General features: G+C 45.5%; 1 protein-coding gene across 1 annotated transcript in view; it reads right to left on the bottom strand.

Annotated features, from left to right (window-relative positions):
• SFXN5 (sideroflexin 5) overlaps positions 1-12,215 on the bottom strand; it is a 184,639-nt gene that overhangs the window by 116,843 nt on the left and 55,581 nt on the right. Inside the window, 3 exon segments of the mRNA XM_008169591.4 lie at positions 1,622-1,687; positions 5,230-5,286; positions 10,403-10,456. Coding sequence (XP_008167813.3) covers positions 1,622-1,687; positions 5,230-5,286; positions 10,403-10,456 — 177 coding nt within the window.

The following is a 12,215-nucleotide window of genomic DNA, read 5'->3' as shown; positions in this document are numbered from 1 at the left end:
AAGTTGCCAGGGGATCTTTAATGTCCAAGCAGAGCAAACAGAACACCTTAGTTTTTAAGGCCATATTTGAAAGCCCACCTTGAAAAGAAGAATGGCTGAGTCAACTCTGGAAATGTATCTACTCTACACAGATGATGAATAGCTGAGTTGAACTTGAGCTTCTAGGAAGTCTAAGAATTATAAACCTGATTGTTACCACTAAGCCATAAACTTAGGGATGTAAACTTGTAAGGGCTTGTCCTCACTGCTGAGTTAACCTAAATTACAACTTGAATAATGCCCATAACAAAAATCCTGCCCACACACAAAAACCCTTAACTCAAGTGCAGTGGTGCTTTTAATCTGAGTTGGCCCACCCATCGAGGCTAACCCAGGAATGGGCAAACATTTTGGGCCGAGGGCCACATCTGGATGGGGAAATTGCATGCAGGGCCAGAGCAGGGGGTTGGGGGAGTGGAGTGCAGGGTGTGGGAGGGAGTATGGGGTGCAGGAAGGGGCTCAGGGCAAGGGATTGGGGTGCATGAGGGGGCTGAGGGAAGGGGGTTGAAGTGCAGGAGGGGTGCGGAGTGCAGGGGGGGGCTCAGGGCAGGGGGTTGGGGGGTGGGGTGCAGGAGGGGTTCGGGCTCCGGGGTGGCAGCGGCATGCACCGGGGCCAGGGCAGGCTCCCTGCATACCTGCCCTGTCCCCGGCCCCGTGCCACTCCAGGAAGCGCTGCGGCCCCTGGGGGAGGGGGGCAGAGGGTTCCGTGTGCGCTGGCCTTGCCGCGCCTCCAGGTACCTCCCCCAAAGCTCCCACTGGCCGTGGTTCCCTGTTCCTGACCAATGGGAGCTGCGGGGGGCGGTGCCTGGAGGCTAGGGCCCGGGGGCCGCAGGGATTTTGGGCTGGCTGCTGCTGAGAGTGGCGCAGGGCCCGTGGCGTCATGAGGGGCCGTAGTTTGCCCACCCCTGGGCTAACCTCAAGTTAGCAGAACTCGTCAGCTACTAACACAACCAATCTGTGCAGCTAATACAATCATTCTATGCAGCTCAAGTGCTATTATACAGTGGGGGAATTAATTTGCGTGTAAATAACTCTATTTAACTTTTCAGTGAAGACATAACCTTGACTTCTACTACACAGAGCTAAGGCCACGTCTACACCAGCAAGCTTACAGCGGCACAGCTGTACCGATGCAGCGGCGCCACTGTGAGATCGCTCGTGTAGCCGCTCTATGCTGATGGGAGAGAGCTTCCCCCGTCAACATAATAAAACTGCCTCAACGAGCAAGCAGTAGCTATGTCAGCGGGAGACGCTCTCCCACTGACATAGAGCTGTGCATACTACCACTTATGCCAGCAAAACTTATGTCACTCAGGGGTATGTTTTTCACACCCCTGCGTGGCATAAGTGGTAATGTATTCATAGCCTTAAGTAGAGCGTAATGCCTTGGTGGTGGAAAGTCTGGGTGCCTATGGACAGAGAGCCCTAAGTGTTAACAATCTTTTCTTGATATTCAATCTAGGTTATGTCTATTAAAGTAAAGCCCTTTGCCATTTCAAACAAACCATCTCTCAAAAAATACAAAATTAATATGGAGGAGAAGTTATTTCTTTAGAGGAGAGAAATATAAAGTGTTACCCACTGCAATTGAGACAGCACTTATGACAGCTCCCAAGTAGCCCTGGATGAACTTGGATGTTGGAGAAGGCTTTGGAAAGGAAAGAAAAAGAAAACAATTTCAACACAGAATTCTGGTTATGAAAATAATTCTGAATTATTATTATTATTACTACTACTATTTGTAAAATGTTTGGTTTTGTCACAGCTGCTGGGTTATACGTGGCCCTGTTAGCTAGTGGGATTGCCAAAACAACAGGAGTTACAGCCTGATGGAGTAGGTTAAAGCAGTGGCTCTCAACCAGGGATACACATACTCCCGGGAGTACGTGGAGGTCTTCCAGAGGATACGTCAACTCATCTAGATCAGTGTTTTTCAACCTGGGGGTCATGGGATGTGTTTAGGAGGGTCACAAGGGCAGGGCTGGTGTTTGGGGTGGCAAGCAGGCAGTGCCACAGTGGGCCCTGCAAAGCTAAGTTAGATCCTTCAGCCTGAGCCCCACTGGGTTGCAGGGGCTGAAGCACGTAACTTACCTTTGCCCCCTGTGGTTTTTAAGTGAGGTGAAACTTGGGATACGCAGAACAAATCAGACTCCTGAAAGGGGTAGAGTATTCTGGAAAGGTTGAAAACCAGTGGGTTAAAGCAGTGGTTCGCAACCAGGGGTAAGCGTACCCCTAAGGGTGCACAGATGTCTTTAGGGGGCACATCAACTCATCTAGATATTTGCCTAGTTTTACAACAGGCTACAGAAAAAGCCTTAGCGAAGTCAGTACAAACTTAAATTTCAGACTGACAATGACTTGTTTATACTGCTCTATAGACTATACACTGAAATGTAAGTACAATATTTATATTCCAAATTGGTTTATTTTATAACTATATGGTAAAAATGAGAAAGTCAGCAATATTCAGTAAGAGTGTGGCTGTGACACTTTTGTATTTTTATGTCTCATTTTGTAAGCAAGTCGTTTTTAAGTGAGGTGAAACTTGGGGTATGCAAGAAAAAAATCAGACTTCTTAAAGGGATATAGTAGCCTGGAAAGGTTGAGAGCCACTGACTTAAAGGACTTATACTAAACTGGGAGGAGTGGTAGATACGCTGGAGGGTAGGGATCGGATACAGAGGGACCTAGACAAATTAGAGGATTGGGCTAAAAGAAACCTGATGGGGTTCAACAAGGACAAGTGCAGAGTCCTGCACTTAGGACGGAAGAATCCTATACACTGCTACAGACTAGGGACCGAATGGCTAGGAAGCAGTTCTGCAGAAAAGGACCTATGGGTTACAGTGGACGAGAAGCTGGATATGAGTCAACAGTGTGCCCTTGTTGTCAAGAAGGCTAATGGCATTTTGGGCTGTATAAGTAGGGGCATTGCCAGCAGATCGAGGGACGTGATCATTCCCCTCTATTCGACATTGGTGAGGCCTCATCTGGAGTACTGTGTCCAGTTTTGGGCCCCACACTACAAGAAGGATGTGGAAAAACTGGAAAGAGTCCAGCAGAGGGCAACAAAAATGATTAGGGGGCTGGAGCACATGACTTACGAGGAGAGACTGAGGGAACTGGGATTGTTTAGTCTGCAGAAGAGAAGAATGAGGGGGGATTTGATAGCTGCTTTCAACTACCCAAAAGGGGGTTCCAAAGAGGATGGATCTAGACTGTTCTCAGTGATACCTGATGACAGAACAAGGAGTAATGGTCTCAAGTTACAGTGGGGGAGGTTTAGATTGGATATTAGAAAAAACTTTTTCACTAGGAGGGTGGTGAAGCACTGGAATGGGTTACCTAGGGAGGTGGTGGAATCTCCTTCCTTAGAGGTTTTTAAGGTCAGGCTTGACAAAGCCCTGGCTGGGATGATTTAGTTGGGAATTGGTCCTGCTTTGAGCAGGGGGCTGGACTAGATGACCTCCTGAGGTCCCTTCCAACCCTGATATTCTATGACTTGGAAAATTATTTATTTAGCACCAGAAATTTACTATTTGTCCTGGAAATATTATATATAAGTGCGATGTGGCAGAACTATTCATACACACACACACGTACATTATGAACCCAAAGCTTTCTGATTTAACTATAGCTCTTCGGCCTGGTCTACACTGGGGGGGGAGGGTGTCGATGTAAAATACGCAACTTCAGCTACGGGAATACCGTAGCTGAAGTCACCGTATCTTATTCCGACTTACCTCTCGTCCTCACGGCGCGGGATCAACGGCTGCGGCTCCCCCGTCGACTCCGCTACCGTCGCTCGCTCCGGTGGAGTTCCGGAGTCGATGGGGAGCGCGTTCGGGGATCGATATATCACGTCTCGACGAGATGCGATATATCGATCCCCGATAAATCGATCGCTACATGCCGATACGGTGGGTAGTCTGGACGTACCCAAAGGTTATCTTGACCTGACAACTTCTTTTAGCTTTTAATGAAAATCTATTGCATGCAAATCCGATGGCTTCTAATTCAGCTTCATAGCTTGAGTTCTCAGACATTATGAGAAGTGATATAACAACATAAAAGTTTTGGGGGACGAGGGGCAAAAGAAAGACTTGGAGTAAGAACACTTTAGTTCTGCAACTGCATTGAGAGGAACACCCCTGGGATAGTAACAAAATGTGGGAAGAACTTGTCCCCCGCCTCCCACCAGGGATTGTATATTTAATCGTGGAGTCTTCTTTTGTCATCAGACAAGCCAAATACCGATCATATTTTCTCTTTACTACGTTAAATTATGTCAGTTCTTACCAATCAAGATTATCAACTGGGCAAATTGCAGTTGCGGCAGCATGTTGTCTGCCATGTAGGAGACCAAGATCTGGAAGAGAAACTGACTCATCTCCCCAAATTAGTGGGTGCCAAGTGTACTGGAGAAGAGAGAAGCTTGTTGTCTGGAAAGAGGCCCAGAATCCCCACTTTTAAATGCTCTTGAAAATGAGAGCATTGGATATAGAGGGCATGCCCGTACAGCTCCTGTGCTAGCTTTATCTAACAAGTTCTACCAGTCCACCTGTAAAGAGGGGGATGGACTCTAGGACCCTGCAGAACTCCTCTATGCAGTCACCCTGATTTCAAATGCTTGAAACCTGTCTGAAGGTGTAGACTGAATACTGAGGAATCACACTAGCAGATGGTTCTTATTAGCACTAACCAGCAAGTACCAGAAGGAACCAGACTCTAGAGCTGAGAGGTCCTGCCATGGGGAATGGTTTTACATCTGGTTGAGGTTATTTGAGTTACCAATAAAGTCAAACCCGTAGGAAGGAGCTAAATTAGGATTACATACAGCATGCATATATTCTACCAAGCAGAATAGGAAGTACACCTGCTTATATCACCTAAACCCAGACCGGCAACAGCCCTGCTATTCTGGAACAATACCCCTGGTTTTGGTACTTTAAGGATTTGAACAAAAGGAACTAGATTTGAACCAGGGACTAGACTGAAAACACAAACTCAGTCCACCTATTATCTAAGACAATTTAATAATGAAGGCTCCATAGGAGAAAGGCCAATCCATAAACCTGCTGTGGCACCTACCCTGCAGTTTCTGTTAAAGTCCAAGATTCAGGAATTACGCTTTCAGTGTAAAAAAAGATCAGACTTACTGTAGTTACTGCCTATGTAACATCTCCTCACCTTAGTTGCATTTCGGTTTGCATAGTTGACACATGCGTTGTGGCTCTGATTCAACCACTAAAAAGGAAATAAGAGATACAAACTGTTTTAAAAAAGAGAATGTATCTATGCCACTACTGCTGCTGCAAAAAACAAAACTCCTTCCCCCTCCCCAAACATGATACAGAAAAGTCCACTTTATCCAATTATACCTCCCACTGGGTCATGGAAGCTTTGTGATATCAAGGAGAATACTGTTATATGTCTGTGAAAGTACAGGGGTAACAGAGAGGAAAACTAAATGCAGAAATGTGCGTTATCCACTCTACACACACATACACACTCACACAAACAACCGTGACCCCTGCACATTTCTAAGGCTTTGTGCACACTTGGAGTTCAATCTGCTCCCCTTTTAAGCCAAGGGAGTCTTTTAATTGACATCACTGGACAATGAATCTGGTCCTCTGACTACAGTACTAGCTACAGTAAAGTTTAAAAGGGACACCGTCAGATAGTTTAGACCCTATATTTAGGGTTTCTTTTAATAAAAGTTTTACAAAATATTAACAGGAATATTTTCATGATACTTAAGAAAACCCAGTAAAAACAGTGGGTTTGCTCAGACTTAAATGTCCTATTACAGCTATCCCAGAACAACAGCCTTGTGCTATTCCTATTATTTATTATTGGTACTACAGTAGCCCCTAGAGGTTCCAACAGAGATCAGGGTCCCATTGTGCTAGGTGCGGTACATACATATAGTGAGATAGTCTCCCCAATTGGTGTTTTGTTGAAGAGTGGCTGTTTGATCCCTTTAGGGGCTGTTCCCAAAAGAAAGACAAATAGGCTGGTCTCTCCCACTTGTCTGGAGGGGAGCGGGGGAAGAATCTCTACTTGGTATCCTCCACTGTCACCATTTTGTTATATTGCACCCCACCCCTGACATCCCAGTGTCTTTGACCCACCCCTTTTTACCAGCATTAAATCCACACAGACACGGACACACACTAAAACTAGAAAATAAACGCACACCCTACATTAAAACAGCACAGTTGTGATAAAAACTGATCTAAAGCTGGAAAGATCAAACCTTCTTTAAAATTCTTGTCATAAATGATAGCACCATTGAAGGGTTCCAGAACATGGCAATTTTAACATTAAACATTCTTCTTCCTGCTCTGGTCCATGACGTCCCTTAGAGAAAGTTGCAGGATATTATAGGCCCTAGCAGCCAGTCTTTTAGACCTTCATTAAACTCAGTGGTTCTCAAACTGGGGGTTCATGGGAGGCTGGTCTGGGGATCATGAAAGAATCTACTGTACCATTTCGGGGATAGGGGCTGGATGATCTAACTGGTATTTCCATCTCTGACTTCTAGGATAGCATTTACTCCAATGGAAGTGTGTCAGCAACAGTACTGGCAACTGGAGAAGAGTAGCGCCGTGCTTTTGAACTGAAGTGCTTTGTCCACAGCAGTTGTGAATGAAAAGAACTACGGTTCCCCACCCCACTCCCAAAGCAGGTGCCACACGTAATGTGCTTCAATGTAAGAGTAGGATACTACTGGTTCTTCTCCAGCTAATGGCCAGAACCTGAGAGGAGAGAAAGAAGAAAGGGGAGAGACAGAGTCACCGAGTGGTTAAATGTGGGAAGGGCATAGGCACAGAAAGACCAAATTAGGTAAAAGCAGTAGTGATGGCCCACAAGCATGTTCTTCCTATTGAACTCAGAACTTTTGCAAAAAGGAATACATGGGGCCACCAAAATTTGCCTTTTATGCTAAAAAAAAAAAATGATTTGTGAGAATTTTGTTTGGCAATAGGTGCTGGGAATTTGTCCTGGTTTCCAAGTGAGCCTTTATAAAGCGCCACTAATCAAACTCAACTGATGTGGTCCATCGAGCAGAGCTAGAGAAACTTCTCTAACAGACCCTCAACCAGGTGGAATTGGGTTTCATTGAGAACCCAATACTCACCCCTGCTTGGTCACCATCCCACATCTCCACCCCAGTTACCGACCAGAATCTCAGCTCAGAAATATAAAACTGGGACAAGTTTTGCCCCATTCCCTTCCTACCTTAAGCAGTCTTTAGAGTGGGGATGGATCAGTGCCCTGCTATCCACTCCCTGGCTCTGCTGTCTTCTGGGGTGGCCGGCTGATACACTTCTGGACTCTTCAGGAGGTGGCTGGCTGGCCCACTCCCCCTGTCTGCAGAGTTCAGAGGGGGTGGCAATGGTAGTAGGGCCACTCCCCCCACATCCAGGAAAGATCTACTGGAGGGAGGGCGTTCTGAACACTCCCTCAATTCAGCAAAAATGGGACTCCAGAGGCTCAGAGGGTCCCACTCATGCTGCTCCAATGACTGCTTACCTCAGTCTGGGGCCTGACATGCCCTGGACTGCAACATGCGTACTCAAGGTGCTGTGGTTAAAGTATGTCAGTGCAGGCGCACGGGGCTGCTCTCCTCCAGCTGCTGGTCAGAACCTGAGAAATGATACTGAAAGGAGAGAAGAAGGGAAAGAAACAGAAAGGAGTCAGAAAAGGAGGAAAGGAGAGGGAAAAGAGAATTGGAAAGATGGAGGGGAATGGGGTCAGAGGAAGAAGGGAGGGAGGGAACACAGATGGAGGGGCAAAAACGTTCTCTCCCTGGGAAGTATGGTAACCCCCATATTTTTTGCACCACAAATTAAGTTGGCATCTGAAGTTTGAGAGAAGCACTCCCAAAATGAACCTCTCCTGTTAACTCTGTGATCTGGGGCAATTTGGTCTGACAATGGGTCCAGCAGGCCGTCAGAACCAGAAAAAGTTTGAGAACCACTGAAGCAGCCTTCCAAGCGTGCTCCGAGTTAGTCAAGTTGAAGGCTATGTTCCTTTTCTTTGCTGCGGGCTGGGTTTGCATCTGATCACAGTTTGTCAAGCAGTTAGAATCCTACATTTCGCATGTCAAATTCTACCTCTACATAAGCACATGTAACTCCCAGTGAAGTCAATGCTGTTCTACTATTGGTCTGGGACTTGAAATTTGTACACCTCTACCCCCATAGAACGCTGTCCTCGGGAGCCAAAAAAATCTTACCGCGTTATATCGAACTTGTTTCGATCCGCTGGAGTGCGCAGCCCCCCCCCCCCCCGGAGCACTGCTTTACCACGTTAAATTCGAATTCGCGTTATATCGGGTTGCGTTATATCGGGGTAGAGGTGCATATTCTGTTAACGAATTTCTCTTGGGTTATGCTCTTGTGGGTTGTTGATTTTTTTTTTTTTAGAATACTCTTTCCAGTTCCAAATAAGGATTCCGACACCCTTATTTACTGAGTAAATGCATTCTTCTTAGCATATGCGCAATGTGCCTCAGGTGCCACGTGACCAGGATTCATCACTGAATTTAGTCCACTGGTTGGATCATTAGCTTCCCCAGCCTGGGCCGGGTACGGATGGGGAGTGCGACGTGAGCGCTGATCCATGGTCGCCAGTAACTGCACTGTAGTCTCATTGATTTCAGTGAGACTTATTGCACAGTAAGGTACTACTCACGGTGAGTAACAATCTGGTCCTTGAAGAATTTCACAATTAAACAGGTTTTGTGCTGTGCTCATAGCTGGAGTCCTATTTAAGAACAGACCCTTCAGTTTACCCCTTCAACTTTCTCTAAGTACAGAACACAAGGTTCACCTCTCACTGTGAACGGGGACTCTTTAGGGTCTTACCCTGCTACCCTTACTCACATGAGTAGTCTTTGCACATGCCAAGAGTCTCATTGACGTCAGTGGGGCTACGCACATGAGTAAGAGTAGCATAATCAAGTGTCTGATCCTGCACCACTGAAATCAATGGGAGTTTTGTCACTGACTTCAGCAGGCACCGGATTGAACTCTGAGTTCTTCAGCATCATGACAGTGGAAGAGGTGAACAACTCTAGAAATTTCCAGCCACAATGCCTCTTAAAGTTGTATACTGCACAAGATGCAGCTTCAGCGTTTGAACTATGTGGCCATAACTTACCTTGTTGAATTTAAACACAGCCACAAGTTACTAGGATATGCTTATGTTTTCTGCTGACTGCACCTTTCCAAAGTCCTAGATAGTCTGCACTATGCCTTGATCTTCCATGGCTGGCATGCCATTTTATAGCACTATTTACTTTGAAGGCAATAAACAAAGATTTTTAAGAACAGTTTGAATAAGTCTTATTATTTCAATTATTCAGACTTGTTTATTTGGGATAACAGTTACTATGGCTCAAATTCACACACACACACACACACACACACACCCCTCTTAAATAGCTTTGTACAAAGAAACAACATTGGGGTAATCGCAGAAACATTACCCAAGCCCCCATTCAGAACGCAGAACTGGCACGGAGCCCAGCTGTCAGCTGATGCCCATGCAGCAAATGTGGAGTCTTCTGCATATATGCTCTGCTGCTACCACTGAAGTTCTGCTGTCTTGGGGACCTTCTGAAGCTGCAGAGCCCTGTGGATGAATTTCACTAAGAGAATATGCAGTGTTGTTGTAGCTGTGTCGGTCCCAGGGCATTAGAAAGACAAGGGGCGGGTGAGGTAATATCTTTTATTGGACCAACTTTTGTTGGTGAGAGAGACAAGTTTTTAATCCACACATAGCTCTTTTTTTCTAAGAGCTCTGAGGAGCTTGAAAGTTTGTCCCTCTCACCACAGAAGTTGGTCCAAAAAAGGATATTACCTCATCCTCCCTTGTCTCTCTAACAGAATATGCCCTTTTCAAGGTATGTAAAGGCTGAAACCTAAACGACTTGACAGAATGTCTTCAAAACAGCAGAGGGGTGAGCATCAAGGGCCTAATTCTCCATGGCTTTGCACCTTGTGTCATCATTTCCTATACACCCACTTTGCTCAGGTGTAATACCATTTGGATTTAGCACCATTTTACACCTCCTTTACACAGGTCTAAATGATCACACAATGTGCGGGGCAATGGAGAATCAGCCCCTTGGGTTTATTTGCAGCATACTCCAGTCCTACCAAAAATTTCCAATGAGATCCAGCCATACTGTCTTCTCATGAACTAAGATGCTCTTGATGCAGAAAGGTAAATATGCCTTAGTCACACTGTCATTTTTTGGGTCTATGCTGGAGATGTAATTCGATGATGCTTTTTTTTTTGTCACACAAGTCCATAGACTCAATGTGCCATGGCAGAAGATTGTTACCTGCCAAAAAACCGTGGACGCCAGCGTCTGGTTTGGTAGGAGAAGACCAACAACCTACAAGAGAGAGGAACAATTTAAAAAAAAAAATAGCATAATGAATAAACTGTCAGTCTGTTCGTGGCGTCTTCCCATGTATTAAGCACACTGAGATGCTTTCTACTCACCTATTCATGTGTGGATGAGGGGCAACAGGTGGAGAATATATCTGCTCCGTCAGGGTTTACGACGTAGCCCAGTATCATAAAAAGGAGCAGGATTAAGAAAGGGGATGGAAATCTAGAAAGCGGGATTCTCTTTCCAACTCTGTCACTGACCTTCCCCCTTAACCTCTCTGTAACTCAGTTTCTCCATCTGTAAAATGGGGATGGGTTGTGCTGCCCTCCCTCACATGGATGAGCCTTAATTATTTTTGCAACATGCTTTGAGATCCTTGGATGGAACTTGGTACAGAAGAGCAAAGTATTAGAAGCTGTATTATTCTGAGGACTAATACTCTATCGGGACTTCCACGGTTTGCTAATCAACTATTTTACACAAGTACCCTCTGGAATAGGACTTAAATGTTATGTTTCAGAGGAATTCACAAATCATTTCTCATTGGTTGGCCAGGGGGTGGAAAGGTTTTGATTTTTCTTTGATACGTTTATTGTTTCAACTTTTGGAAATGCAGCTCCTCTAGCAAATGTCGAAAAGAGATCAGATTTTAATGTTGGAAAACAGGGAACTACCACCTGGAAGTTCAAGTGCTCTTAGTTGGGACCAATTGTTTTAATGATCATGAGTTTAGATACCTCGCACCCACAGTTACAAAGACCCTAGAGGTCCAAATTTGGGCCAGGTATTCAGTCCCAGGTTCACTCGGCCAATAGGGGTGGGGATATTGGGCCTCACATGGGTAAATAGGAAGCAGCACAGAAAGGCTGTGTCCCATTCCACAAGAGAAAAAGTTGCCACAATGCAGGGAACTGAAGAGGGATGGGGAAGGAAGTATAAAGGGAAGAAACTCCTGAGGTTCATCCACAAAGCAAGCTCCCAGTGACATGAATTGTCAACTAATGGGTAGATATAATGGGATACGCTTTCACATTTTTATCTTTTTTCCCCTCCAGCTACCTAATTCTCTGGGAATTAGAGTGGAGAGACAAGCATGGATCTGTAATGTGAAGACTGTCTATTTCAGAACCCACCAATGAAATTTTCCTTTATTCCTGAGTGTGTATATTTTTCACAGGACCCCATGCTACCAGGAGAAAGAATGCTCCTCATGGTAGCACTCTGACCTCGGGGCTAGAAGGCTGTGGATTCAACCACGCTCTCGGACTTTGGGCCCGGACATCCTCTCTGATTTTATTTACGCTGAGGATGAGGGGCGGGTAAAACCTGATATAACAGCCAAAATAGTCTGTCAAAAGGAAGGGAGGTGAGCCTACGATCACCACTCATTTGCAGCTGCATCAGTTTTGGGGTACAACTCACAGGCTAAGGATCCAGAAGAGAGAAACAACAACTCACAAGAGGGTGTAAAAAAGGTTGGACGGGCTGGTTTAGTTTACACCTTCCTGTTAAGTTGGTTTTTCCTCCTACGCTCTTTCTTGAAATATAAGTTACACCTACTTTGCATGCCTGCTGAATGCCAAATCAGTGAGTTACACTAAGTTACCATTTGCACCCAGCATGCAACTAACACCAGGATTTACATTATCAACGAACTTGGCCCAGATATTTCTATAGAAGTTGCACCTCGTTCCAACAAGTCAGAATTTGGCCCCAAGAGCCAATGGGTTAAAGAGACTGGGGAAGATGAGGCAGCCCA

Source organism: Chrysemys picta, chromosome 5, assembly GCF_011386835.1.
Source record: "Chrysemys picta bellii isolate R12L10 chromosome 5, ASM1138683v2, whole genome shotgun sequence".
NCBI classification, from domain to species: domain Eukaryota; kingdom Metazoa; phylum Chordata; order Testudines; family Emydidae; genus Chrysemys; species Chrysemys picta.
The sequence above is the reverse complement of the archived record's forward strand: the minus strand, read 5'-3'. Positions and strand labels throughout refer to the sequence as shown.